Source organism: Lichenostomus cassidix, chromosome 1Aa (genome assembly GCF_008360975.1).
Source record: "Lichenostomus cassidix isolate B80296 chromosome 1Aa, HeHo_3.0, whole genome shotgun sequence".
In the NCBI taxonomy this organism is placed as follows: Eukaryota; Metazoa; Chordata; class Aves; order Passeriformes; family Meliphagidae; genus Lichenostomus; species Lichenostomus cassidix.
In genome coordinates, this window is record NC_139480.1 from 6,844,269 (window position 1) to 6,872,140 (window position 27,872).

Sequence of the window (27,872 nt, forward strand, 5' to 3'; positions counted from 1 at the left end):
GCTTCCTTGTTTTTTCCTCCTGAGCACTTTGCTAGTCACCACATCAATAATTGCACAGTTTGAGTTTGTAGCTGCCTTATGACAGGTGAATACAGCTCCTAACCAGCCTCCAAACCCTTCTACCAAAGCTCTGCTGAGCATAAAGCATAGGAGTGACCCAAGGTTTTGTCCCATGGGCAAAAAGCTGCCACCAATGACACATCCAAGCCTCCAGTAAGGAGAGCTGGATTGGACTGGAAGAGAGTTTGTTTTCTTGCAGCACATGGCTAGAGAGCATGTATCAGTGCTCATTGCTTGTCCAACCTGTTCCCTTAAACAAATCACGAGAAAAAAACCTTTTTTCCAGCTCAGAATACCAGTTTCAGAGGGAAATAAGCAATATTTAGGATTTGATCAGCTTTCACACGGCATTGAGATAAGGTAAGGGCTGGTGCTCTGGGAGTTCTTGATGAAGGAGGTTGCTTGCTCTGAGGACACCACAAACTCATTTAAAGATGAGAGCTCTGCCTGCCAAAGCAACAAACACCACAGTGGCATCACTTCAGATTGACAGCCATTGCTTTTTTTCTTTATTCCCTTCATTGTTTTTCAATTCACTTAGAAGGCATCCACGGCCTTGAGGGACTGGGAACAATCACATTAAGAATAGTAGAGATGTAATTCAATACCTCTCACTTTTTCCTCACTGAGACTCGCTTATTCACCAAAACATCCTTCCACTTTCTTCTGCCTTTCTACAGAAGGTATGGACTACACTCACACTGCACTGGGTATTAATTAATCTCTATAATCAGCTGGCTAGAGGACTGCCTTATTACCACGGGTTCTTTTAGAGTCAAACCAGAAAATCCTTATGTCCTGTGCTGGAGGATTGATACCAAAGCATGGCTGACTCCTCTGAGGAATTACCTCCTGTATTTGCAATAGGAGCAGTGAAGGCCTTCCCAGCCCTGCACAGCCCAGCACTCACAGCTAATTTGTACATATGCTGCCATTGGATGGGTGCCACACAATTAAGAGGACGCCCTCGAGGCATCAACATTCCTTGTCTCACAGTGAGGGTGGTGGGAGAAGGCAGCAGAAGTTTATGGGGTGTGATCCATGGGAGTGTGTTATTTCAACAGCATTTGTACAAATTTGTGAGGACGATTCAGAGCTGGGCAGGGAGCCAACACAAAGAGGTTTCTGAGGCCGCAGTGGAAAACTCTGAAAGTCCCTGTTTGCTGGAAGAAGATGATGATGAGGCACCATGGGGAGCTGATGCTGCTGGACTGGAAAATGCTGATTTCACTTCTGAGCTGTTCTCTCTGGGACCTGGAGACCTGGGGTTAGTCACACTCTTTAGGAGGTTTGTAACCCCTAATCCCAGCAAAAGGCCCATCAGGTAGACCCATGCGAAGCCCTGACAACAAAAAGAGTATCAAGGTCTTCATCCCTCCTGAGGAGTAACTGAGACACTGAACAGCAAGGACTCCAGTGTTCTTCAGGGCCTCAGTACCAAACCAAAGCACCTGCAAGCTCCAAAGGACCAGAGCCAAGATCTTGCCATGACAAATCCTTTCCACCAAAGAATTTATAGGGTGCAGGGATCCCGTGGGTGAGATTTTTTTTGCTATCACAGAGCCCCTGGCCCTGGGGAATCCATCAGATGAGTGTTCTGGGGTACTACTGCAGCCTTGGCTTAGACTGGGAGAAAGTCTGAGGCTGACATGCTTTGACCAAGACATCTTGGAAGCAAGCAAAAGGTTTGACAGGAAAAATTTAGGCCAAATTTCCACCCTGTGTTGCTCTTAGAGACTCAGTGAGTCCCATTACTGTCTGGCAGAAGGATTTTGGCTTCATGGTCCATCCCAAGCTGTGTCCAGACGGTCCATCTCTAGGACCACCTGGAAATGGGAAAAGTCTTTGCCTTTACAAGTCTGGCATGGTTAGCACTGTGTCTATCCTATTTATCCACATATTTTAGGGAGAAAAGCACTTGGTGCCACTCACTTCTCCCTGCCTCACTCCTACATTTGAAAAGCCACAAAATGTATAGAATAAATGAATTAACAATGCTGCACTTTCAGCTGCACTGATTTTGGGAGAATTACATTCTCTCCCACCATTAGTGCATTTATCCCCCAGTGCTAAAATGTGTACACTGAGGCTCCAGCGCTGCTGGCTAATTTAGGAGTGTTGCCATCACCATAAGAGGAAGAAAATCAATTCAAATCAAAACCCCACAAACAAACTATGACCTCATTCAAATCAGAAAAAACCCCAATCCCAACCTCTGACAGCTGAGGTAGGATGTCAGAGAAGCCAAGAAGCCACGCAAGATGCACAGCATTGATTACTGTGTAATAATGATTTCCCTTCAGCCCGCAGATCCCACCGCATCCTTCATTCTGCATTCCAGAGCTCATCCTGAGCATCGTCAGGGCTGGGAAGTAACACACACCAGACATCACTGGGGGTTGCAGGTTAAGTATTGCACTTGGGTTTTATGGAGCAGAAGAGTAGATAAATTCTGTCAAATTAATGTAAACGCTCAGCAATAGTTTTTGCTTCTGAGAATCTTTAGCTTTTTTAGGTTTTGGAAATATTTCTGCATTTTTCAATTTGTGAGTCAGCATCAATCTCTCCTCGGTTCTGAGACTCAGTTTGGGTTGATTTTGGTTTTGTTTGTTGAATTTACCAGTTATTTGCTGGAAATTAAAGTTTTAAATAATTCCTAATTCTTGGTCCTTATTCTGTGCTGTCTGGAGCATCACATGGACAAAGGAGTGACCACATTCCTGGCTGAAAACAAACTGGCACAGTTCCTTCAAGGGTGGGGGTATAACACAAGTTTGCATCACTGACTCTGCCCTGCATTTCATTCCCTTTGGGTTTGGTCTTTTCTCCACTGACACTAATTCTTTAACAACATACGTAATAGGCAATGTAGCTTTATTTCATCTCCCTGTTTGTACTGTGGGTGATATCTCTCAGGGAAGATTAATGATTTAAGCTGATTTAATGGTGCATGTGCTTTCCATAGGGGGAAAAAAAGATAAAGAAAAGAAAAAAAGGAAAAGAAAAGAAAAGAAAAGAAAAGAAAAGAAAAGAAAAGAAAAGAAAAGAAAAGAAAAGAAAAGAAAAGAAAAGAAAAGAAAAGAAAAGAAAAGAAAAAGAAAAAGAAACCCTTTCTCTTTTTCTCCCCAGACTGAAAAGTGTTATCTTCTCTTGAGTTTTTGGGGTTTTTTCCTCCATTGATATTTGTTGTTTTCCAGCCTTTGATGGCCTCCCAAACAACTTTACTATCTTTCTGTGCATCTGTGATGTTCCCATATTAATGTGAGCCATTCCCACCAATAAACCTGGGACTGAGCTGTGTGTATGAGAAACTACAGTTTATCTCTGCTGAGTTTCATGAGTTTTGGCAAGAGAGACATTGACCCTATGCCATGTAATCCCATTTACCTGCTTGTTCTGCCACCTTTCCCTTTTCTTATTGCTCTATCCAGGAGAAAATCCAGCTCACTTGGCAAAAGAGGTCTGTTATGTCTGTGGGAGAGGTTTGGAACGTTAGGCTGATGTTTCCCCTTGCACTTGCTAAGGCACCAGAACACTGTTATCACCCATTTAAAAGGATGTTCAAAAAAACCTCAAGGACAGACATATGCGACAAAACTGTGGTCTAAGCCAAAAACAGAGAAAAAGAACCTATAAAGAGCTGTTGGAGGTTAAAGAAATGGCAAAAAAAGATTTTTGTTTAATGTTTTCTTCTCAATCTACCTGACAGTCTGCTTTAATAACAATGTGGTGTTTACTAACTAGAAAATTTACACTCAACAAGAATGCAAAGATCATCAGTAAATGCACAAGAGTGATTTCAAAGAGGGTAACTTCTGGCATATGCAGACACATATTTCTAAAAATGAGTTGCAATGCATCATAAAAGTCACACCCATTTTATAAAGCTTTCTTTCCTGCCCTCTCAAATGGGGGCAAATAATCAGATTCAGCTTTCATGTGGACAAAGACATTTATTCCAGGCAAAGATGGCATATAGAGAGATGCAAATGGGAGGACAGGAATTCCCTCCCCACCCTCAACACATGGTTTTCCAGAGTGCTGTGTTTTCGTTTGTGCATTCAGAGGCTGCCTGGCATTTCCATACAGTTCAGCCCTGCTCACACTTACTCCCACGGCTGTCTGTTTTGTCAGCCTGGGTTACTCTGGAAAGGTGCAAGGAGAAATTATTAACTGCAGTCAATTTATATGGAATTCTTAGAGGGAATGAATAACATTAGCTTAAGTAAAAAATAGCCAGGTGACAGCAGTCATATGCTTGCTGATATTACACACTGCATTGGCTGCATATCAGGGTGAAAAGTTAGAAAATGCCAGGTATGAGTGGATGTTTCATGAAGCAATTTTTAATTGCATGATCATATGCTCCCTTCACCCTAACCTCTGCACCCATATTTTCCTTCTTCCCTGTGTGGGGTGGAGCTGCCTTAAGGATGAATCAGGGAAGGTGTCTGCTTTCTAAAGGGCTCCTTGGCATTTGTGGCAGACAGAAGGTGCACGAGGAATGAGGCTGGGGAGTGCTGCAGAAGATGAAGAAGTCTTTGGGTGAAGATGTTTGGTGATGAGTGACTCATATATCCCAAACTTTTACTAATGATCTCTGACATCTAAGATTTATTTTTGGGTTTCTGAGAGACACTCTTGACTTGAAGAAAGCCTGTGCTCCACCAGGAGAAAATGGTGAGGGGCATAATGAACACAGAAAATGCTGTATGATGTTGAGGATACCAGAAAGTCAGAAATGGCCCAAAACTGAAAGAGACCTTTAATGATTCCTTCATTGCACAATTCTGCATCAGTTGAATAGAGACAAACCAGGGTCTGATTACAGGTTTTGATGAACTTTGATACTGTTGTAATTAATGTTTCAGAAAAAACACACATGAAAATTAATAATTCTGTTTTCAGGGCAGTATTCAGTAAATAAGACCTAGGGTTATTTAGTAGGAAATGAGGAGAATACAAAATAAGGATAGGTGCTCATTATCTGAGCACTGCCCATCTAATGCAGAAGACAAGAAGAAACCTGTGGAAAAAGCATTTGTGGGACTGCATTGTTAGATGGGACTGGGTTGCAGGGATGTCCCTTGCTCCAGTATTTCCCAGCTTTGCACCTTGATGGTGTTCCCTCTTTAAAAAGTTTTTTACCACCATGTATGCTTTTTACCACCCACATCCAGCTGGAACATGGGGTCTGGGCTGAAGGGGATTTCCATGCAAGTTCTCCACCTCATCTTCGCCCCTCTACCCCTGTCTTGCTCTCTCCAGGATTTATCTGTTTAGTCCTGGTTGTCTCTTTGCAAACTCCTGTCTCCAGTCCTAATGCTCTGTCCACATCCTCCCCTCCTCCTAGACTGTTCATTCCAGCTCGGATTCCATTTCCCTTCCACTTGTGCTGTATTTTCCATGCTGCTGAGGGTGTCAGCAGGGATCCTGGGGATGCAACAGAGCCTTCCTGCCCCACTCTTCAGGAATCACCAGTCCAAGGACAGATCCTGGTTTAAAACTCAGATGAGCTGTTCCAGCCTAGATGTTTCTCAGATATCTCTACCAGGGAGCCATCAGTACCAGCAGAAGTGCCACCAGCAGGGGTGTGAGCACTGAACATTGGTGCCATGGAGAGGTATCCCATGTTGTGAAGACACATTTAATGTCTCATCTCACCTGATCTCTCTCTAAAGACCACAATGCACTAGGGGATGGGTTGTGCCAGCCATAATGAGGCTAAATATTGCCTTATTTGTGCCATGTAATTCTTGGGCCTCATCATGGAATATTTGCTGAAAAGATTAGTCTTATAAGTAATTAGTCTTTCTGGAAAAGCATATCAGTAGCACCAGATAATACTCTAACTCCCTCTAACCAAAAGAATTTAATCTCTTCTAAATGAAATCCATTTTTCCTAAAGAAAAATTACTTCCACAGTATTATTCGGAACCTGGCCATGGAGAGATTCAACTTTAGATGAAGTAGTAATGATTTCACCTAACTTTGTATTTCAACTCCTAAGCTACTAGAATTAATTGAGCGTGTAATTAAGGAAGGGTTCTCTTACCAATATGATCATGTCTATAATTAAAATCTCACACAAATGTGTATGTGGAAGAATAGGGCAGGGCAGAGCAGGGAAAAGACCAAAGTGTCTGACAGGTTTACATCAAAGGACCTGAGCTCCTGCAGCTCTGAGCCAGAGGGAGGGGAGGAAGGGGAGACAGGACTGGCTGATAACTGACTTGATATATTGTTTTTGACCTCCTGTCTTCAAAGCCCCGAGTGGTTTGAGTGCTGTCTACCCAGGAGAGGGCTTCTACCTTTCATGTTCCTTCAGCAGAGCCAAGCTTTGCAAGCATTTGAGCTACCCAGAGCAGAAGAGTGATGATATCTGCCTGTTTTCAGAGGGACTGGGATGGGTTTGGCTGCTGCTTTGGGCTGTGCCTCATCAGTGCTGTGGCTCAGGGGACTCCATGTCATGTCATGAGAGTCACCACCTTCCTCTGGTGTTTGAGACATGGGAGAGCCTTGAACAAGATTTTGAAAAAAAGGAGTGATGCATTTTTATTGCTGATAATTTTACTGCATTTACTACTAAATCAGCCTTAAATTGCAGTTCAGTCTGTCATGCTTAACCCAAATCAATGGCTCTGCCTCAGAACAGCTGAATTTGGGGAGATTTTCCTGTTCTGAACATGGGGAGAGGTTGGGTGCTGGGAAGCTGAACCACAGCACCTCCACAGCAGCAACTCCTGCACAAAAGGAACACAGGCTTTTCCTAAGAAAAATCCCAAACAAATCACCAAAATGGGGACTTGGAGCTTGAAGAGAAGACAGGATTGACTCCCTTAGCTGGTCTGCCATGTGTTGTGATACCCTGTGACTGTGTAAGGGAGGGGGAAATCCCTCCCTCATAGGATACCCAAGCCAAGGACCGAGACACTGAGGAAAAACAGGTGTGGATGAATGTTGCATGAAAGAAGCCACCCTGAGCAGGGAAACTGCTCTCATTTGTTTGGTATCTGCTGTGGTCAGGGAAACAGGACTTTGTGTGTTTACTGACATTGTAATATGTTTATAAATTACATCAAAAAGACACCTGCATCTGTTGTCGGGTCTCCTCTGAACTGGAACAACCTGAAGGGTCTGGGATTTGTGTCTTGCTGGTTGAATCCCAAATGGGGTCAGAGTTTTGATCTCATAGATTCGGTGGGGTTTATATTGCAATGCAGATAAAATAGGAATGCAGGAAAAGTTAAGGTGTATTATGTGTGTGTTCTCAGGAAGAAAACCCACATGACCAGCTGCACACATATTTTACATTTATTTAAATCCAGTAAAATACTGTAAGAAATAGCTGACCATTACTGAAGTCTGTGCTGAGATGTTTAGAGCTATACTGGTATGCACTGGTTATGGATCAGACTTTTTTTACATGAAATACGCATTGTGCAAGTGCTTTATTGCATTCCACATAGTCCCAAGCATTAAACACACACAGTCCCTACCAACAACTGCTTTCAGAACGACCTATTATATCAGGCAGACATACAGGAGAGCTGTTTTTCTCCATAGATAACTACCAGGCTGGCATTTTGGGGCAACCATCATTTTTTGCTTCATAATCATCTCACTCATAACTTTCTCATTTTTTCAGCTTTCCCATAACTGCAGCAGTTAAGACTTTGTGGCCTTCCCCAGGGAATGCAACCTGTGATTCACAGCTAAAGAGTGGGTGTCTGAGTTCTGCTTTTGAAAAGGGTGGCCAATTGCCTCGCCAACAGCAGCCATTAAGTAAAATACTTAATGAAATGACTGGGAAGATGACTGCTCACCAGTGTGTTTTCTCTGCACTTCCTAAAAATGCCTGTGACCCACACACTGAGCTAGCAAGCTTTATGCTCTTAGTGCCATCATCACCACCACTTTTCTTCCCTCCAGCCCATGCTTTGCCATACCACATTTTAAACATTAATTATTGTTATGTTGTTATTGCAGTGATTGATATTATTAATTTCATTTTTGTACCTCTGTGGTCATCACATAGCCCACCAGTGTGATTTTTTGTGAGGTCCCTGGGCACTGTCAGGCAACCTCAGCCACATGCAGGTTTGGAGAATGTAGACCTTCCTGGGCACCTCTGCTACAGCCTGGGTTTGCACAGGCTGGGAAAGACATGGAGAACTGAGGCCAGGGTGCAGGATGGCTTGGGCTGGGACATGGTGTCTGGGCAGTGGGAGGTGAGCAGGGTATGGGGGAGCAGTTCCTATTTCCATCCCCTCAAAGGACCCAGTGGTATCTGACACACAGTTTGAGAGTTTTGGTCACCAAGGCATGCTGTGATCATTCCAGGCTCCAAACCAACACTGTGCCAAGCCTAACCTCGCAGTGATGTGGTCCTGATGCTCAGCTGGTGATGGCAGAGGGGGAATCAAACTGTCTGTGAAAGGTAAAGTAATCCCAGCATTGTGATTACCCTGGTTCATCTCAGGGGCTGCCTGACAGTCATGGGAGAGCTCAGCAAGAGCTGAACCCACTCGGCCTGGTGTGCAGCCACAGGTAGGTCCTAAGATAGTGTAGCCTGGACTCAGATGTGCTCCTGAGGATGAGGAGAAGGGACAGCACCCCCCAGGCTTTGGATCATGGATGGAATACTAGAACCTGAACTGCAATCCTTCCTTCACAAAAACAGAGGCAAAATGTCCCCATTTCCTCCCAGCCTTCAGGAGGGAGCATTTGGGGACAGGGATTGTGTTCTCATGATTCGGCACTAAGCATACAAGTCCCTGTGCTAGATTTTGATCTCCCAGTGCCCTGCAATGCAATTCCCTTTAATAGTGCAGTGTCCAGCTCCTGCCCAGGATACAAGAAGTTCCCTTTCCCTATACAGTAAATAACAAACCCCTGCTGTGACTGAGCACCAGTGCAGGGCCCAGTCAGGCATGGAGCTCACTGCTCTGCTGCAGAGCACAGCCGGGGAGGAAAAATAACCTTTCAGTTTTATGTTCAGTGATATATTGTCCTTAAATCTGAATGGGTTTAGGAAATGTTACAGAGCAGAAACGGCTCTGCTTTTCCAGAGGCATAATGTTATGGTAGAGTTATTCCAAAGCCAAACTCTGCTCTGAGTTATGCTCCTGCATTCTCTCTCCCAGGTATTTATAAAATTATGATTAACAGTAGGAGACACAGGACTTCATTATTTCTTGAACTGCCTTTCTTTTTAACCATCTACAAGCTCAGAGAATTACATATGGCCTCATTAACCTCTGTGTCAAAGTGATAATAAGGCAGGGAAGGAGGCACCCTGCTCGACAGCCTGGGCAGGGACCCGGTGGGAAGGCTGCTGAGGAACACCAGCACCTCCCAGTCCATGCTGGGAGCTTCATGTGGCTGTGTCAGCTGGTGGGTGGTTGCACAGGAACCTGGAAGGTTTGTGTGCCCAGTGCCCATGTAAGGTTACTCCAGCTGGGAGGTCAGAAACCCCAGAAATAAATGTCTTTGGAAATCTCACTCTCTAAGTGTCATTAGCACCGGGGTGTGTCTATCTTGATGGGATGCTCAAAATGGGAGTGAAATACACAATTGTGTCAAAACAGGGATATGCAACTCCATAGAAGGCATGGGAATGCTTGTGGAGAGATGGGGGCAACATTTGCCTTTGGGTCTTTTGGTATTCTTAGAAACACCAGGACTGGTTTCACAACAGAGGCAAAGGAATACTCCTGCCTCTTGGCTTCTACAAGAGCGCTATAAAGTGATTTTAATATGTGTAGCCATCCAGACTGCAGGGTCCTAACTTGAGCTTCTGCAGGACAGCTTGTGAGAATGAAGTTTAGAATCTGTTCAAATGTTTTGCTGCCTGCAGCTGCACAAAAAACCTGCTTATATAAACTTCTTTTCAGTGCCATCCAAGAAAGGTGAAAGACTACAGCAATCCATAGGTGTAACCCAGACTCCAGACTTCGCTTTCCCAGGGGTAATTTCCCCTCCTGATTTCCTCCCCTGACTCCCCTTTCCTCAAAGGCCAGCTGTCACAGCCTTTGCTACTTAGGATTCTCAGGGTATATATAGGGTACCTCCCAAAGTTTCTCTGCTTTGAGCCACTGTGAAGTTCTCTGAGTCAGGCACAGAGACAACTTAACCATTCTTTGTGAGAGATCCAGCGGTCAAAAACTAAGTGGCTTTGAAAGCAGAGCCAACAAGGTTCAACAAACTAACAGTAACACCATGGGAGTTTGTTAATCCCCAAAATCTACAATAAACAGATAAAGTTAATAAGATTCAACAAGCGAGAACAGCCCCATTAACGTTTAAAGAGCACTATCTAAATACTACACACATTATTTACCGAGTTCCCTTGCTGAATTTGCTGTACACAGGAACACTCAAAATTCATTATCTCTGGATGCAAAGCTTAGTAAATTCGACAGTAATTAATCTCCATTTACCCTCCGTGTGTGTTTCTGAACAGACGAAAAGTTCATTGAAAAAGTTCTTTCAGCTGCTCTGAAAGAGAAGCAGTGCTTTGATAAACAAAAACACGCCAAACACAGGCTTCTGAAAGGAAAATAGAGCAGTAGCCAGCTCTGCGTGGCTCGAGCCAGGTGCTCATTGCAAATTCAGTAGCATGCACTGGCAAGTGTCAGCAGCAGAGAAACTGAAATTACTGAAATTCTTGTGCCAGTGTAATTTGCTGAAGGCGATGCACTGAGGGTTAAGGCAAATTGTGCATGTGTTGAGGATTATAAAACAAATTAAAATGGAGGCTAACAAAAGGAGTGCAATATTTATGCATTTCTTCATTCTTTTCACTTCGTGGTACTCAATCAACTTCACAGTCTCTTAAGGTGGCATGGGGACATTGCTATTGTGCGCATTCATTTGCTCTGAAAAAGGGGGCTCAGACATACTAGGCTACAGAATTTAACTGGTTCTGATAATATTTATAAGTACCTCTGTTCACCCACCAAATATTTACAGCCCACCATTACTTCTAATCAAGTGGAATTTAATCATCAACAAAAAAAAAATTCAGTAACTTTCCTGTTCAATGGGTTCTAGTTATCTGCTTCAATTTTGATATACCATCCCATTTTACCATGTATTCCTTCCCTTTCCCTTGAAAATGGGAATTCCTGCATTTGTGCACCCTGGTTATACAAAAAGCAGAAATGTTTTAATCACCCACGGCTTGCTGCAGTGGAGTCCATTACACGCTGTAATGTGCTTAGTGTTTAATACCCAATTAACCAAATATTTTAAAGAGTTTCTAAGTTACTAAGTACCCACTGTATGATCACGTAGCATGGCCCAGCAACGAAATGGGTTATTACCTTGTGGAATGAGAAACAAGTCCTCTGTGAAATGTGCTCTTGGTTGCATATTTCCAGCCTCTGCTGGCAAGCCCTGCCATGGTGCTGCTTGGAGGACATTGTGCCCATGTCTCTGTGCAGCGTCTCAGCTCCAGCCCTCCTGCACAAGAAACTGGCTTTGGAAGCCAAGATGTGCTCACCTGTCCCTCTTTCAGCTTTGACATGGAGTGAGAACACCTGTATGCAATAGGGATCACCATGAGATTCATCCAAGCCCACCTGCAGGCATTTAGAGCTCATTTTAATTCCAGCACCCTTGCATTTAACAGATGTAGGCTGTCCTCACCCACTGGTGACAGACTCAGAAGTGCCTGCAGAGTCAGCTCTTGCTCCTTCTTACCCATGGAAACAAAGCAAATAGTTTGGTTTTAGTTTTCTGTCTAGATGTGAGCAGGCTAAGTAAAGCTGCTTGGGACTCTAAGGATAAAACTGAGCCTATATTTGCATTTCACTGTAAAAGGGACATGTTTTCACACAGGTTAAATCTTGGATCTCCCAGATGCTCCAGGCTCTCTCCAGGCAGCTCTGCCAGAAATGGCCAGAAGCCCACTGTCCTTCATGTCACTGTACACACCAAAGGACAAAAAAACTTCTAACTAACCTCCAACAGTTGCAGCCTTAGTGTAAAACAAGTGACAACAGATGGGATCAGACAGACGGGGGAATAGAGGGGAAAAATGAGGCAATATTAGGGAGTGTGACAGGCAGGGGTCTCAGCACATCAGCAGCCTCGCTGTTGTCAAGTTTTTTTGTGTAGTCATCACATATTAAGGTTGTACTTGGGGAGTTAATAGATTTTACACTTGATTTTCTGGCAGGCAGCAGGGAGCCGCTGCCAGCCATGAGGCATCTTGGAAATTAGATTAGTTTTCTGATCTATTCAAGTGATCTATGCATTGTTATTTCTCTGAAAGGTAAAGATGTAAGGGCCAAATCCTGACCTTTATTTCTCAGAGTCTATTTGAGTATCTCCATCAGCTGCCATGGAGCTACTCTAGATTAACAGCAACGTAACACCAACGTCAGGATCTGGATCTTCCAGAGAATCCTGTCAGTTTTACATCATTGCAATAGATGATTTAGAATCATATTGCTTTGACTTGAGAAGCTTTTCCCATACACAAAGCAGCTCAGAATCTCTCCCTTTCTTTAATATTACAGCAGCTTGTGGTCCAAAGTACCATGTCTATATTCCCAAGCATATTCTTCCATAGGAGCAATAAATAACCTGACAGTGGAAATTGAGATTACACTTTATGGATGACATTATCAGGATTTACATTCCAGCTATGAAGCAGGTCAGATGAACAAACAGAATACCCAGTCCTGGACCACTTCCCTTACTCTACTCTGTCATTTTTATGGCTTCACACATGCTGCAGGTGCTGATACTACACACGTCTGGCTGTAATCCACGCACCAGCCTGAGAGCACAGCAGTCCTGGGAGACACTGCCTCCAGCAGTCGCTTCAAGCCTGCTTAGAGGAGCAGAATGGAAACATCAGCTAAAGCGATGAAAGTTACATTTTTTAATAATGGAAATGAGATGGAAATGTTGGGCAGCTGCTATGGGTTTTCTCTATTATCTGATTTTTAAAAAATTTTACTGAGAAATGCCTTACAAAGCCTAACATTAATGTATGTATTCCTCAGTAATGAGAGATATGAATAGCTGAGTCTATAATCCCTTATAAATCTTTCATTCTAAAAACTGCCCATAGCATTGTTCTTGGTAATGGAGAGCTATATGAAGTTTGCAGGTCTTTTCTTAAATTCCCAACTTACTGTGCAAGACAAAAAACCTCCATTAAAGTGGAAAAAAATTACTCCCGTGGAGAATTACAGTGCAGAGGTTTGCTGGCAAATTATTTGGATTTAAATCACTTTTCTTGGTTTTAATATTGAAAATACTTTCAATCATTGAAGAGCCATTAATTTAGGATAGTGGATGGCAGGGATGTAATTGAGGAGACCAGACTAGCTGTTCTGCTTCAGCACAGGGGCTGGACCAGACAATTTCTCCAAATTTTTTCATGTCTGGCATTTATAGAAAGCAACTCTGGTCTAAATGCCCCTTCAAAACTGTTTACATCTAAGACATATGAAGGTACCCTGTTGCCAGCAAGAATCACCATTGAATTCCAATTCTTCCAGTCCTGAGATACAATACAACAGGGGTGGATTGAATGTGGTGATGGACTGAAATCAGAAGGATTTACCCAAGGCAGTTACCACATGGGAGGGAGGCAGTGACTAAATAAAATACAGTCAGGATTCAGTCTATCCCCCACAGGACCACAAAGAAATAATGTCACGGGAAGAAATTGTACAAACTAAACCATCACTGTTTTTGCCCTGGCTTCTCCCTGCCAGAATTCAAGTTTCTTTAATAACAAGGATTAATGTCAAACCTTTAAAGAGAGTTGGGAACGTGAGAAAGCAGCAGACAAGTGCAGCGATTCCTTAGCCCTGTACGCTCACTCTCTTTTACAGCTTTCTGCTCTGGGTCCACAACAAGCGGTCTCCCACCCTGTCAGGGTATTTGGGCTCAAAATCGCCCACTTTGCTTGTCCGCTTTGCCTCCCTTGCTGCAGAAAGCACCAGGCTGGGGTAGCCCAGTGTCCCCATCCGTCCCTGTGCCGCAGGTACGCTTTCCCCGAGCGGCTCCCCGGGGAGCACGCACAGACACACAGACACAATGAGAGCCTCCAACTGGAAATTCAAACAAAAATATGGCTGTCTACTCCAAAAGGCAAACTCATTTACAAAGGTCATCTCTGTCGAGGAAGAGTGATGCGATACTTCCCTCTCGGAGGCAAGTGCTGTCGCTCCTCTGCCGAGTTACATTCATGAGCATAGTTTTGAAAAAGAAGAAAGAAAAAGAAAAAAGAGAGAGAGAAGAAAAGAGACAAAAGCTCGGCAAGCCCCCTATTCACAGAGCTAGTCCCGCAACTCCCCTTCCCCTCCTCGGGTAAATTCAGTTTCAAAAGACATTAACATCTTCCCCTACCTTCGTTCTCATCGGAGACAGAAGCCCTTCCATTTTGGTCCGATCCTCATGCCAATCCTCGTCCCCCCAACTTAGTATCTCGTGCCCGTCTCAAGCATCCCACACGAACAAGAGCATGTCAGGGACCGCCAGCGACACCCTTCCCGGGAGCTCAGCCAGCTGCCAACCTGCCAACTCGCAATCCTCAGCCGCGCCGAGCACCGGTGCCTCCTGGAGAGACCTTCCTCCCTGTCCCTCCTCTCTCGCTCTCTGTGCATAATCTGCCCGCAGCTATGTTTGTACCATCGCGGCTGACAAACGATCCCTGCCTTACGTAATGCATTCAGCACAGGACGGGCGATCCCAGCCCCGCCGAGGGGATCCTGCTGCCGGCAGCGCCGGGAAGGAGCTGTGCGACTTTGCCCTGCCTATTGTGCCGCCGGCTCGGAGCTGAGAACCGGGCGGGGATGATGCTCCTCCGCTCCCCGAGCGAGCGGGGAAAGCACCGAGAAAACTTCGTCACCGCGGAAGATCGTGGATTCCCCGCGATTGACTTAAAAGGGTGTAATCCTCATTCCAAGCCTCAGCCCAGGAGGTTTTCCCTGCTCGGGGAACGCCAACAGTTGGAGCATTTTCTGCTGGGCGCGTTTAACTGTCAGTGAGTGACCAAACCCACGCTGAAAGGGAGTTCCTGTCGATTGTCAGCCGGGAATTCAGGGAGAGAAAGAAAGAAAAGCACACTAAACAAAAGGAATATACTCCTGCAAAGTTGGTCAGCAAAAGATACTCCCTGAATGCATTTCTATTAGCATTTTAATTCAGATCAGAGCACGCCTTTGTGGAAAATTCCCTGATTGCTCCTGCTTTATGCATTTTGTTTTCCATCACGAAATGATGCTAGGACTGAATCTCTTTCAGAGAAAAATCCAACTAAAACATGAGCTTCAGACGTACAAACACACCAGTGTTCATTCCACTGGACCAGACCAGACCAGTCCAAAGCAAAACCCTTTTGAAATGACATCAAAAGGGCACAGCTGCCCATCACTGCTCTGAAGGTCAGCTCCCCTGGGGACACCCCACTTCCTAACACAAACACAAAAAGGAATCCCCTTTCTCCTCCCAGGGGATAACCTTCCACACACCAGTACCAAATTGCTGTCCAAAAGCATAATTAAAAACCCTGTTACACCACCAGAACTGGATTTTCAGTGTTAGAAAAATCTCTGTCAGGCTGGTTGGAGCATATTACAGGTGGAAATTTCTAATGCCCTTTAACATCAACTCTTAGGCCCCAAAGCCACATGCTTAGGGAGAGTCATTGTCTGATTCAGGCACTGAGCTGGATCTGGTTAAACTACTGAAAATACCACATGTTCTCTGGATGACAATGGCGATTCACCTCATTTAGCTTTCACCATCTAAAACTCTGCCTTCTGGTTCAAGCCAGTCACTGAGGCTCCTGCAAAACCAACAAGAGAGAGACCAGTTCTTTCTCAGAGTGATTGTCAGCTCAGACCAGGGACCATCTCTGACCCCATGTATCCTTCACGCTCAGCCCAGACTCCTGGAGGCTACACTGAGAGGGAGAGAGGTGCTCTGAAGAGGGAGAAGGTGCAAAGGAATATGTTTATGGTGGTGCCACAGCTGCTTTACAGCATCCCAGAGTGCCAAGCCTGGGATGAACCCAGAGACAGACACAACCTCTGCCCTTCAAGCCCCAGCAGAAGTGCTCCCAGACTGTGACACATATGAGGGTGTTCAACCCGACACATCCCTTTTCCTCTCTATGTCTTCCAGTCCTTTCGACCCTGTAGATATTAGAGTTTTAGGCCATTTTTCTTATTTTTATGAGGTAAAAGCAGGGAGGGGAGGTGCCCCCTGCAGTGATAAATATTAATTTAAATATAATTAACTGTTCTCAGCCAAATTCAGGTTCTAATCAAACATGAGCAAGTCTGATCATATCATACTGAAGGCAGAAATAAGTTCTCAAGAGCTAAAGACCCTGTAGAATGCTGGCAGGCTCATCCATTTCTTGCTGGTTGTATATAAATGTGTGTTGCTATTGGTATTTACAAGACTTTAATAAGACTTTGAATAAATGACAGCAGGAATTCCAGGCTCCAGTAAGACAAGGCCATGGTGATTTTTCTGCCATCCAACATTGTGCCAGACTCTCATGAGAGGTTTACAAGTCTCTGCATCTGTGAAACATCATCTTGTCCAAATTGTCAGGGGAATTTGACTGTCCAAAGCCTCAAGAGGAATGTAAAGAGAGAGGAGTTTTGGGTATATTGGAGATGTCAGGCCAGGTGGTCAAGTTTTAATGCAATATGATAATGTTTATGATGCACCCATGGCAGTGTATGAACGCCCAGTTCTCTTGAAGATCAGCTCTGCTTTGAACTAGGCTAAACCACAGTGCCTCATGAGCTTCCTGTGTTATCACTGTTTACAAGCAAAAAAAAAAAAAAAAAAAAGCATTTCTCCTGAAGTCCAAAAGAGTAATTCAGTCTGGGACCAGAAAAGCAAGCTGGGGCCTTTCTGGTTCAGCAGCACTCAAAGCCTCTCTGATCTGAATGGATTGGGAATTGTGCTGATACTGCATGAGTCAGAGCAGAGCCCAGCTCAGCAGGATGAGCAGGAATGGGAAAGAGTATGGTGCTGTTTGAGCAGCACCCGTGGCCGTGGCTGTGAGCCAGCAGTGAGTCTGTCTGTCTGTCAGGGGACTGCAGGCTGAGACCCCCAGCTGCATCCCAAGGGATGCTCTGGGTTCCTGGGCTAGTTATCAGCTCCTGCATGGCATTGCCATGAGCCACAGCTGAAGTGGTGTGTGACAGCAAGGTCTGTTCACATCCACCTTCCCCAGTGGGGCCAGGGGGCCGAAGGGGCTCTGCCTGTGTATATCTTTGTCTTGGCTCCTCAGGAAGTCTGGTGACTTCCAGTAAGAGCTGGAGTGTCAGTGGATGGATGGGTATTGTGCACCACATCATCCTCCTCCCCAACTCCAGGAACCAGGTTGGACTAGAGCTGTACTAACATCTAGGCAAATATTCTGCTTTAGCCTGTGCAGACACCAAAATTCCCTCCTTGTGCCACAGGATGACCACTCCTGGTGTGCTCCAGCCTGTTAGCAACCCCTCCCTTCACATTCAGAGCAGTAATTTCACAACTGTGGGAGCCACAGAAGTTTCTCTTCACTTCAAAATGAGAGCTTTAGTTGCTGTGCCTGGCAGAGCAGTGCCACAACAGTGTGTTCCATGGTCTGACACTTCGTTCCTCTGCTGGGCTGCGACTCACAGCAATGCTCAAATTACTGCAGACTCGTTCCACAGCCTCTGCTCCTGCGATTTCAGATCAAAGGCACTGCAGAGGCAAAAGGAGCCTGGGAACACTTGCATCCTCATTCTTTTTCTGGACAGGGGAGCACCTTTTGACTCAGATCCTGGGCAGCTACACCCAGTGTATCTCAGGTTCTCCATCTGCAGAAGAAGGGACCAACCTGTCTGATTTGCACAGGTGTTGCAGAGGTTCATCCTGTCCTGGATTCAAACCACCATATCCCAGAAGATGGGAATATAATCACCCTTGGCTCCTTAACTACTCATGGGAGTGAGAAACCTTGCAACCCCCTCATACATTGTCATAATCTAAATGTCAGCTGGACTCTGCACAGCAGACCAAGGCAGATATCTACCTGGAACAAGGTATGTCCTACCTGGATTCAGCCTTGGAGCTCAATCTCTTCCTATGCTCTGCTGACTACATTCACAGACCTCCTTAGACCAGAAGGAGAGCAGAGATGTTTCCTGACATTTAGCCAAGTGGATATAAATAGCTGAATTTATCAACTGACTCTGAAGCTGAATCTTGCCCTGTGTACCCAGTAGTAGGAGAAATAGCCCAAAAAAATCCTTATGTTCACTGTCAGACTACTGGCTGAGGGTCCTTGAAACAGCTGAACTCAATGGCATGTGTTTGAGCCTTCAGTTTTCCTCTTGTTCAGCCTTTGTGGGGGCATCCAAGCTGGGATAAAATTCTGTAAGCTGAACACTTCCTAACCTTCGGGGTGGGGATGCCAACACAGAGCCAAGTTGTGCTGCCTGAACCAGCCCTGAAAAATGGAGGGAATTTGGATTTGGACTCGGTTTCCACTGCTCCGTGATGCAAAAATCTGCCATCTCCTCCTGCCCTCCGCTCCCAGACCTGCCTGCGACAGGGACAATGGATGCTGTGGCAGCCCAGCCTACCCTGCATGTGTGCCCCTGGCCGACCTCGCCACTGGTCATTTCATTCATCTAACAAAAGGTAGCATCGCGGTGTTGCCATGGGAACGCCCCGACAGCTGAATGGCTATAGCATCCTATAAGGGAGGGGAAAACATCCCAGTCACACACCAGGGCTGTGCTGAAACGTATCTTATATTTAGAACAGGCGGTGCGGGGAATACTAATGAATATTTAACACTCGGAGTGCCTTTCATGCTTGTTTTTTTTATTTTTGTTGCATACTTCCCATAAGCATAACATTTGCTTCCAAATGGTATGACTATTATTGCTACTGTGCTTCTCTCATCACTGCTTCCCCAGGTTTCCCTTGCTTTTCATGAAAGCAAACTTTTCATGGGTTACCTGAAAAAGGGTAAGATTTGCTTATGCTCTGCAAGAAGCCCTTTTAGGGCTTTCTTTTTTTCTCCCCTCATTAAAAATAGCCGCTTTCAACAATTAATTTTCTGTGTTGCAGAAAACAAATGAATGAATGAATCAATCAATCAATCAAACTTCCATTCATTTAGGAAAAACACACGCCCGAAAATGTCCTGAAATTCCTTTCTTCTGTCTTTTTTCCCCTAAATGGTGAGCAGTGAAGAAAGGGGTCTAACCACCCAAAAGCCCAAACCATGAATAATTTTATATGCCTTTTTATATGATACATTTTTTTAAAAGGCAAAGGTGCTGGATATGGTGGTGAGTCCCAGCTGCTACTGCCCAGGGTCTGCAGGCAGATTTGGTACCTCCTGGTGATGAGAAAGCTGATTTTTTCTTGAGGATGGCAAAGTGAAGTGAGAACAGCACTGACTGGGGTGGCATGGGGAAGAGGTGCCACCCATGTGGGTGCAGCTCCCAGCAGTGCCAGCCTGGGGACTCCTGTCCCCAAGAGGTGCCAGGAGGATGCACCCTGGCACAGACTATGGGTTGTGCTGATGGCTGGGTGCATCCTCTCTGGGATGGCACTTCCTCTTCAGTCTCCTCTCTAGCTGTAGATTAAGTTTTAAACACAGTTAAACAAATGTGATGTATCAGATCTCATTCTGAAGGAATCTCCTGGCATATATAAAGCTTTGTTCTCAGAAAGATTCTCGGCAATGGTTTTAAGAGTGAAATGTGCTCTTTTTACTAGCCAGTGGCAAGGCACTGGGCTCTTTTTTGAGCCTAGCAGCCCTGCAAAAGCTGCTGGGATCCCAAAAGCTTATCTGTGTGCTTCCTGCTTGGTACCACGCCAAGGCACCAAGGATAGAGGCGCAATTCAGCTGGCAGCTTTGTCGGTGATGCAAGGGGAGGAACAGTGCTGTACTGGGTGTGTTGCTTTGGCAGCACTGAGAAACTGGAGCTGTGTTTATTTGTTGCTGGTTGTAGGGCGTATTTTCAAAATGGAGAAAGGTTTTCCTCTCCAAGGTTGCCAGTGCAGTCCTTTGAGATCTGCCCTGGGTGTTCAGAGGGAGAGGGACTCGCCTCTGAGGAGGTTAAGAGGGGACACACCCGTGCTCTGTGCAAGCTGTTCCACTGATGCAGCATTTGCATGAGTAAGTGCTTTCAAAATCATTTGCCACTTACCCTTCTGGCACCAATTCCAGTAAGGGCTAGAAACATCAGTTATTTTACTGGAGTTCATCCTTAAAGCTCTAATGACCTGCTTTTTTTCCAGAACAGTTAGGCTTTTTCCACGAGAGCAAAAGCAGTGTGATGAGTATTAAAGTCTCGGGGTCTCATTAATAAGACTGATTTAGCTGCCTCCTAGATATGGAAGGCAGACATATAAAAAGTCTATGTGAGGACCACAGGTCATTGTACAAGTCTGAGACAGAGACTGACTTACAGCAAAGCCAGTTCAGCATCCTGCCCTGCTCAGCAGGACCATCAGGGTCTGTCCACCCTCCTCCAATAACTGAAAGGCATTTATCTCTGTGACACATCAATGATCTCAGCCATTCTTACCATGATTCCTGTTAAGCCAGTGTGGCAGTTTAGGAAGGAAAAGCTGCCTCTCTACCACGCAAATAAACCACCCCAGCAGAGATGGGGAGTGCAGCATTTGAAGAAGCAGATTCCCAGGATCAGGCTCTGGCTTGGTGGCTTGGGCAAGGCTTTGGCTAACTTCTTTATTCTTGCCTCACCTGCCTCACTCCTGGCTCACTGGGTATCTATAGATACTTTGAGGATCTACAGATGAAAAATGGGTGTTGTAGAGATGGGGCTTACAGATTCAAATTGAGAATTGCTGTGCAAAATCTCCACCCCAGCAGAGAAAATGGTCTCTGGGCTCTCAGAGTACTCCCAGTGTGGAAATACTCTGGGCAGTGGCCTCCCAGTAAATGGTACTCCCAGTGAGTATGACCACAAGGCTGAGCATCCTTCTCAGTCTTTTAACAAAACTTGTGCTAGAAATATGAAGGGACTTCCTTCCCTAAATAGCAACTGAGCTATATTTTCCTTTTGCTGCTGGGTATATTTGCTGTTCTGGACGTTAACAGTCAAAACACACACAAAGCCTTTCAGCAGAGCATTAGGTCTATGTATGCAGTTTCAACAGTCAGATGATTTATTCATCCACTTCAGTAACCATTCAAACAGGGCACGATGTAGAAAGCAAGAAACACTGAGTGTTTGTGTTTGGTTTGCAAGAAGAAATCAACAGAACTGGATAACAGAAACTGTTTTTTCAATGTAAAGGCTCTGATCCCATCCCTGTCAATATCTCTGTCAAATTAAACACTGTTTCCCAAAGCTACAACTCTGCTCAAGCACAGCCATTATGCTCTCAGTTAGAAACCTGATTATAGCCACTTCATGTCTGTAAAAACACAACCTCTGGTGCAAGGTGACTCCCAGATACTCTGCAAATGCACATAAATACACTTAATGCACTCTGGACACATCTCTGTGTGTACTGGAAGAGGAGAGGAGAGCAGCTCCCATGGCAGACAAGGCATGAAGTGAGAAATAGCCATTTCTCTGAGTGATGTCATTACAACTGTGCAAATCCTGGACTGTAGTGTTTTTGCCTGGGGAAGAGGAGAAAAGGAGGGAATGAACAGATGGGCTTGGGATAAAGCAGAAATTGAAGACAGGGGCAAGGGTAAGAAAGGGGTTGACAAAGTACAAAAGAATAATCTTGGGTTGCCCAAAAGGAGTTCTATAAAATACCATTTCAGTCTGAGATTTTAAAGATTAAAAATCCTTAAAAGTGGGGTTAGTTTTGACACAAATCAGAACCCCAACTGAAAGATCCACCAGAGACCATCTCTTCTCCAAAGTGTATGTGCAGTTTTGATCCTTCTGAGGGTGAAGGCTGGGGCAGAATTTTGCAGGTCTCAGAAGGTATATCTGCATGGAAAACACGCTGTAGGCAGGAGGATCCCCCAGATGACAGAGTCCAAGGTAGATCCTGCACTCCCCTTATTTGATGGAGACAGACTGCTTCACAGGACATCATCAGATGCCAGAGCACAAGACCCAGCGAACCATGTGATCCCTTTTTTATTCATGATGATCCTACATTTTTTCAATTTATGTATTTTTACATTAGTTTGTTCATCCCCTAATGGATCCCACTCTCTAGAACCAGAGTACTGTTTGTAAACTCAGAGTCATCACTGTCACTTAGATTTGCCTTCTGGGGAAGGAGACAGACATGGGACTTCTGTCACTCCCCCAGGTAAAAGCTGATGTTGGTAGGATGTTGCCTCATGTTGCAATGGATATTTCTAGCTCTGTCCATGGCTACTTCAGCAGCTGCCTGTGAGTCCCTCCTTGGGTCACTGTCCCTTTGTGCCCCAAGCCTCCCTGGTGATGCCCTTTGGCTATTGGTCACTGCGTGTCCCAGCTAAGATTGTTTCTAACCAAAGTTTCACTGACATTGGAAACAAGATGAGAGTGAAATCATGCAGAGGTTCATTCAGCTCATTCAAACTCTTGGTCTTCTCCAACCCTTTCACCTCTCAGATTCAGTTCCTTGGGGCAGGGGCTCTCAGTGTCTGCAGAGGTGTTATGCCCTTTTGGGTGCTCCTCTCACTGCATGAACCACAGTCAAATATTCTTTTAAGAGTATTTCTGATCCTAGGTCTCCCTGCTGTCTCATTTTGCCATCTTTAGTGGGCTAGTGGGACACTTGTGCATCTCCCAGAACGTCAATAAAGATGTAAAATAAAGATGCCAGCACAGCATCCCCAGCAAGGCACAGAAGAGCTTCTACATATAATGAATATATATCATCAGCCTGTTTTCAGCTTAAACAACAATCCCCACTTGCATAAAAGCCTCATTTGAATTAATATCCAATGCTAGATTTCATGGCACTATTAGATGCTGATAAAATTCAGGGACCCCAATCTTTCTTTATCTGGAAACAACAAAAGAAAACTCACCGAGATGGGTCAGAGGTGGGATTCATCTCAGCCAGCTTCAAATATCTACAGTGTGACTGGCTCCAGTTTAGCTGGTCCATTATCATTTCTTTATAGTAAGTGGAATGAATTGGCACTTCTAAGGCTCAGTTCCCTTGACCTATGCTAGGAAAAGGCGACATGTGCCCTTACTGTCTGAAAAAAATGCATTTTTCTGTGTTTCCTGTGCCACAATCCTGACAGAAGTAAGGATGACAGCATCTCATTAAGGTTTCTGCTCATTATCCTAACACCCTGATTGCCCATCTGAAATATCTTGCATGCAGTAAGAAAGGCAGTCATTGTGATGATGGAGCTGAACCTTTTAAAATAATGGTAGGTGCTCTACAACATGTGGCAAAAGCCTGAAATCTGCCTGAAACCTTTTTTTGGAATATTTGCAAAGGTCATTAACTTTGCAAAGTTCAATCAATTAAAAGTTAATTAGCATTACACTGAAGTCTTACTATCACCTGGATGTAATGACTGCTAGGCACCCAACTTTCCTCCAAATTTCCTGTAAAGTGTTTTCTCACCTGCTTTTTATCCGCCACTGCATTTGTAATAACATGACCACTTCTTAGCTCTCCTTCTCTCTTCACCTTGCTTTGCTTATTAAAAAACAATTTAAAAGGCAGAATCATTGTGCAAAGACACAATTAAAGGTCTGGGGAAGGAGACAGTTTAGTCAAGGAAAGAAGTCCATGGCATGGGGCTGCTCTGCTATTGATCCAAGGGCAGCTGATGCTTGTCTTCTGTTATGCAGGGGTTATGCAGGGCTAACCCAAAGCATGTAACAAGTGAAAGTCATCCACAGGGATGAAGTTCAGCCTTAGGAGTGGAGGATGCAGCTTTGATCACCCCAAAGAGCTGTGGCCAGGGCTGCTACAAACATTGATCCTCAAAGCATCAGCACGATCAATGCAGCTGGTGCTGCACTGAGGTTATTGACGCTGGGATAGCTAAAAATAAATCCTAACACGTGATGGAGACTGTGGCATTTGTCCACGAGCAATGGCCTGACTTGTTCCTCAGGGCTCACACGTGTGGGACAAGAGCAGCTCCATGCTTCATGCTCTGGTCAGACCCACAAATCCTTGCTGAAGGTTTTGGGCAATGGTGAGGTGTGCTGGACGCAGCATGGTGGCTCATTGCCATGTGGAGCATGAGTTGTTGTGTTTCTCCATGGGAAAAGGGAACCCACCTTGGGGGTGCACAGGAGAGACCCAGGTCTACTCTGTTCTCTGCCTTGTAATCCCTTGAGGGTTTAGGGCAAGTTACATCTCAAACCCTTACACACTTGGGTTTATCACTATGAAAATGGAGATAATCTATACCTCAGAGGAACATTGCATGGATAAGTCAATTAAGTGTGAAATCACAGATGGGAGATGCAAAAGAAATGCAAAGGATTAGTTCTGCAGATCAACCCTGCCAGGCACAAATACATTTTTAGATCCTTTTTTTCTTTCCCTAGCTAAAAATCACCAGCAAGCTGCTCCTTTTAGTGCTGCTTAACCTGTTAGTGGGGCATGAGCACCAGAACCAGCTACATCTGTGGCTGACTGTGAAAAGAGGGGAGTGAGGCACTTTGAGGGTGCTTAACTCTTACCTGGACAGCCCAGGTGGAGCCACTGCTTGGCCCTTGCCTGGCAAATGCTTCATGTCCAAGGGAACAGCAGCCTCTCCTTGTCTGTGCCATAGACACAGATCTAAACCAGTCTTCAGGGTGTGTTTGGCTGCCAGGGCTGACCACTACTGAATTGCTAGTTTCAGCTCAAGGCACTTTTTATTCCTGCAGAACCTAACATAGATTTGAAAATCTAGTTAGAATTTTTTTCCCTAATTTTAATGCACTTTAAAAACATCCTTAACACCTTGCACTTTGTAAAAATATACAGAATATATGTATTTTTTTTTCTCTAAATCAGTCTCCTAGAGATAATTAAGTGGTCTTCACTTTAAAAGGTCACTTAGAAACATTACTGGTTTTATTACCCACAGGTGATAACCATCTGGGAGGTGAAATTGTCTCACCTAAGGAAAACTCATCCTGTAGCACTGCAGCCTCTAAGCAGCAGTGTCAGACATGCAGACTGGGGTTTCAGGGAATGATCTATCTAGCAGTAGCAAGTGAAGGAGTCCTGTCCTTCCTCATCCTATCCAAATCCATTCCCCAGTCTCCAAAGTTGGTGTGCCCATTTATCTTGGAGATGTTGGATTAGAAAAATAACCCCAGGTAAAAGAAAAAAAATACATGTACAAAGAAACCCAAAAGTGAATTAATGAGGTTTGTGTTATCTGCCCTGGGAAGAGCAGTAAGTTACAGCAGAAAGAGCAAACAGCCACAAGAAGAGGAAGACTTTGATCTGCTGCTGGGGAAAATCTACTGCAGGACTCCTGTTTCTGCTTGAAGTGTCATTTTCCAGATCAATGGTGAGAAGTAACTTATTTAAGTTATTGTATTTTGTTCTTTGCTTGGTTGTAGTTTTTCTTTTTTTTTAAGTCAGTGTTTCTCATGCAGGCAAAGTCCTTAGGCACACTTGGGCTAGCAAAATAACGCTTTTGCTGGTAATCTGTTTTGTTAAAAATCTTCAGTAAACTACATTACACAAAGGCCTCTTTTGCCCTGGGCTGCCCAACCCAGGAGTGTTGGGCTGTAGATCAAACCTTCACCAATAAGCCTTTAAGAATGCAGAATAGGCTATTGTGTAGATCAGCTGCTTTCCTGAGTTTCACATTCAAAAGAAAAATGTTTAACAGCCCTTATTGTAGCCTCAGGTATATAAAGTTTCAGTGTCACTACATCTAAAATACTGCATTGGCTAGATGTTGAGAAAAGCCCACAGTGGTTGTGTGCTGAGTACATATTTCATAAATACACTTGCAGTAAGAAAATAGGAAAATACTTCAAAGTGAACAGCATGCAGACTGGCTTTGTAGCTCCTTGTCTATCTTAGTTTGTTGGCTACATTTCCAGCAGATGTGAATAGTCCCCTCTAATCCAAATGACATTAACTCAGACCTGATGGTGACATTTCCAGAGCAAATGTACATTCTATCACTATTTCCTTGTCTCACACATTTTGTTACAACGACAGGAGAGTCATTATGGTACAGAGAAGAGAACATCCTCTTTTTTCCTGTGCTGTTTCTCAGAGCTCTGTCTGGGATCTGCTGGACTTAGAGCAGTGGGACAAAGACTTTCTGGCCCCCAGGTTAGCACTCCATAGCCAGGCTGGCAGAGCTGGAGGTGTGGTGACTTCTCACTCACTCTGGTTTAAGTGCAGCCACCTCTGTTAAACCATTGGCAACAGAGCAGCCCAGAAAACTCTGCAAAAGGAAACTTGCTTTGCACGCTGTAACGATCAGTAGGAAATTCAAATGTAGGCATTTTTGCAAATCTAATCCTCCATCCTCCCTCCTGCACACATTGCTTCCTGCTTCCTGGCAGAGCCCTCTTCCCTTTGCTCTCTTCCCCAGGGCTTCAAGCAGAAAAATGACTGGGCTAAGGCTGTGAATGGCCACCACTTTGTCACATCTGAAGATTTAGCATGCTTGGCCCTTTCTGGACAGCAAAACCCTTGGTCCTGCCTTCACAGGGGTCAGGTTATGAAACACTTCCATGCACTGAAAAGTGCAAACTCGAGCTGAAATGACAACACAGCACATGCTGACATCTTTCAGTGGGATCTGTGTCTCCCATTGCAGTTGCTCTGCCTCCAGGATAGCTGCAAGGCTGACACTAATTTTCAGGCATTTCCAGCTTGGTTTTCTAAGCATTTGCTTATAGCATTGAACACTGTTTAGTTTCAGAGAAAAGTGTTTTTGCACAGCAGCATCCCATCCTCCCAAGGGTTTTGCTTCCCCTTTCTCTCCTGTTGTGCTGGTACTTCAGTCATGCCAATAGGTGTTCTCTAAAATCATGGCCCCCTCCTGTCATGAGGAGGGTTTCTTTACACAAAAAGCACTTATCAGAACAGGAAAAAAGTGGCTAATCAACAGTCCAGAGTCTCAAATGACGTTTGCCAAATGATCAGATATGTACATTAATCCTAATTGTGTATCACCTTCACTTGGAAAGCACCTATGGCCCAACTCTGCATATTTCAGCTCTTTTCTGTTCCCTTGTCTCCTGTGGATAAATAAGGATTGGCTGCAATTAAGTGTTAGAGCAAAGTGAAAAAAAAAGCCCAGAAAGACATCATTAGCATGTGATCATGGCAGAACTTTTGTTATTTAAAACCAACATCTTTTCGCCCATAATTTTTGACAATCACATTTAAAAAAAAAATAAATTAAAACCTGCATATTTTCCTACATACGGGTATTGTTGAGACTGTCACACCTAATAAGAGCATGAAAAGACAGATGAAAGCACTGTGCTCATTTCTGAGCAGCTGGGAACGGCGCTGAGAAAAGCACAGCAATTGAGATTGAGAGAGAGCCTTCACAGCACAAGATAACCCAGCTGCTTGGAAAATCAAATCTATTGAACATACAGATTTCATGCAACAAAACAATGCCTTGCTGATAAAGGAAAATAACAATGCTCACGCAGAGTTCTACAGTCTTCGATTCAATTTGGAGATAAATGGGCAGTCCTATATTTTTCCTCTTTAGAAAAAGTCAGAGTTAGCTTTCTAATTGTGACTATTCATTGCCTCTTTTTGCCAACTCTGAAAAATCAACTCAGAGGTTTTCATTTGATAATAACATACCCCACAATTTACTGGAAAGGGCACCTGCATGGGGAACTAGGACATGCAGGTCTCATTCCTCACACTGGCTT

The 27,872-nt window shown here is 44.5% G+C and overlaps 1 protein-coding gene across 3 annotated transcripts in view; it reads right to left on the reverse strand.

Moving 5' to 3' along the window:
- The window catches only part of FRMD4A (FERM domain containing 4A), a 355,196-nt gene that overhangs the window by 256,509 nt on the left and 70,815 nt on the right, over nucleotides 1-27,872 (reverse strand). The window contains exon 1 of one of the 3 annotated variants that reach the window (XM_085083062.1): nucleotides 14,437-14,812. The exons of the other annotated variants lie outside the window; for them this stretch is intronic. Coding sequence (XP_084939188.1) covers nucleotides 14,437-14,469 — 33 coding nt within the window. The 5' untranslated portion in view covers nucleotides 14,470-14,812. Of the gene's footprint in view, nucleotides 1-14,436; nucleotides 14,813-27,872 lie in introns of those variants that run through there. 3 annotated transcript variants of the gene reach the window in all.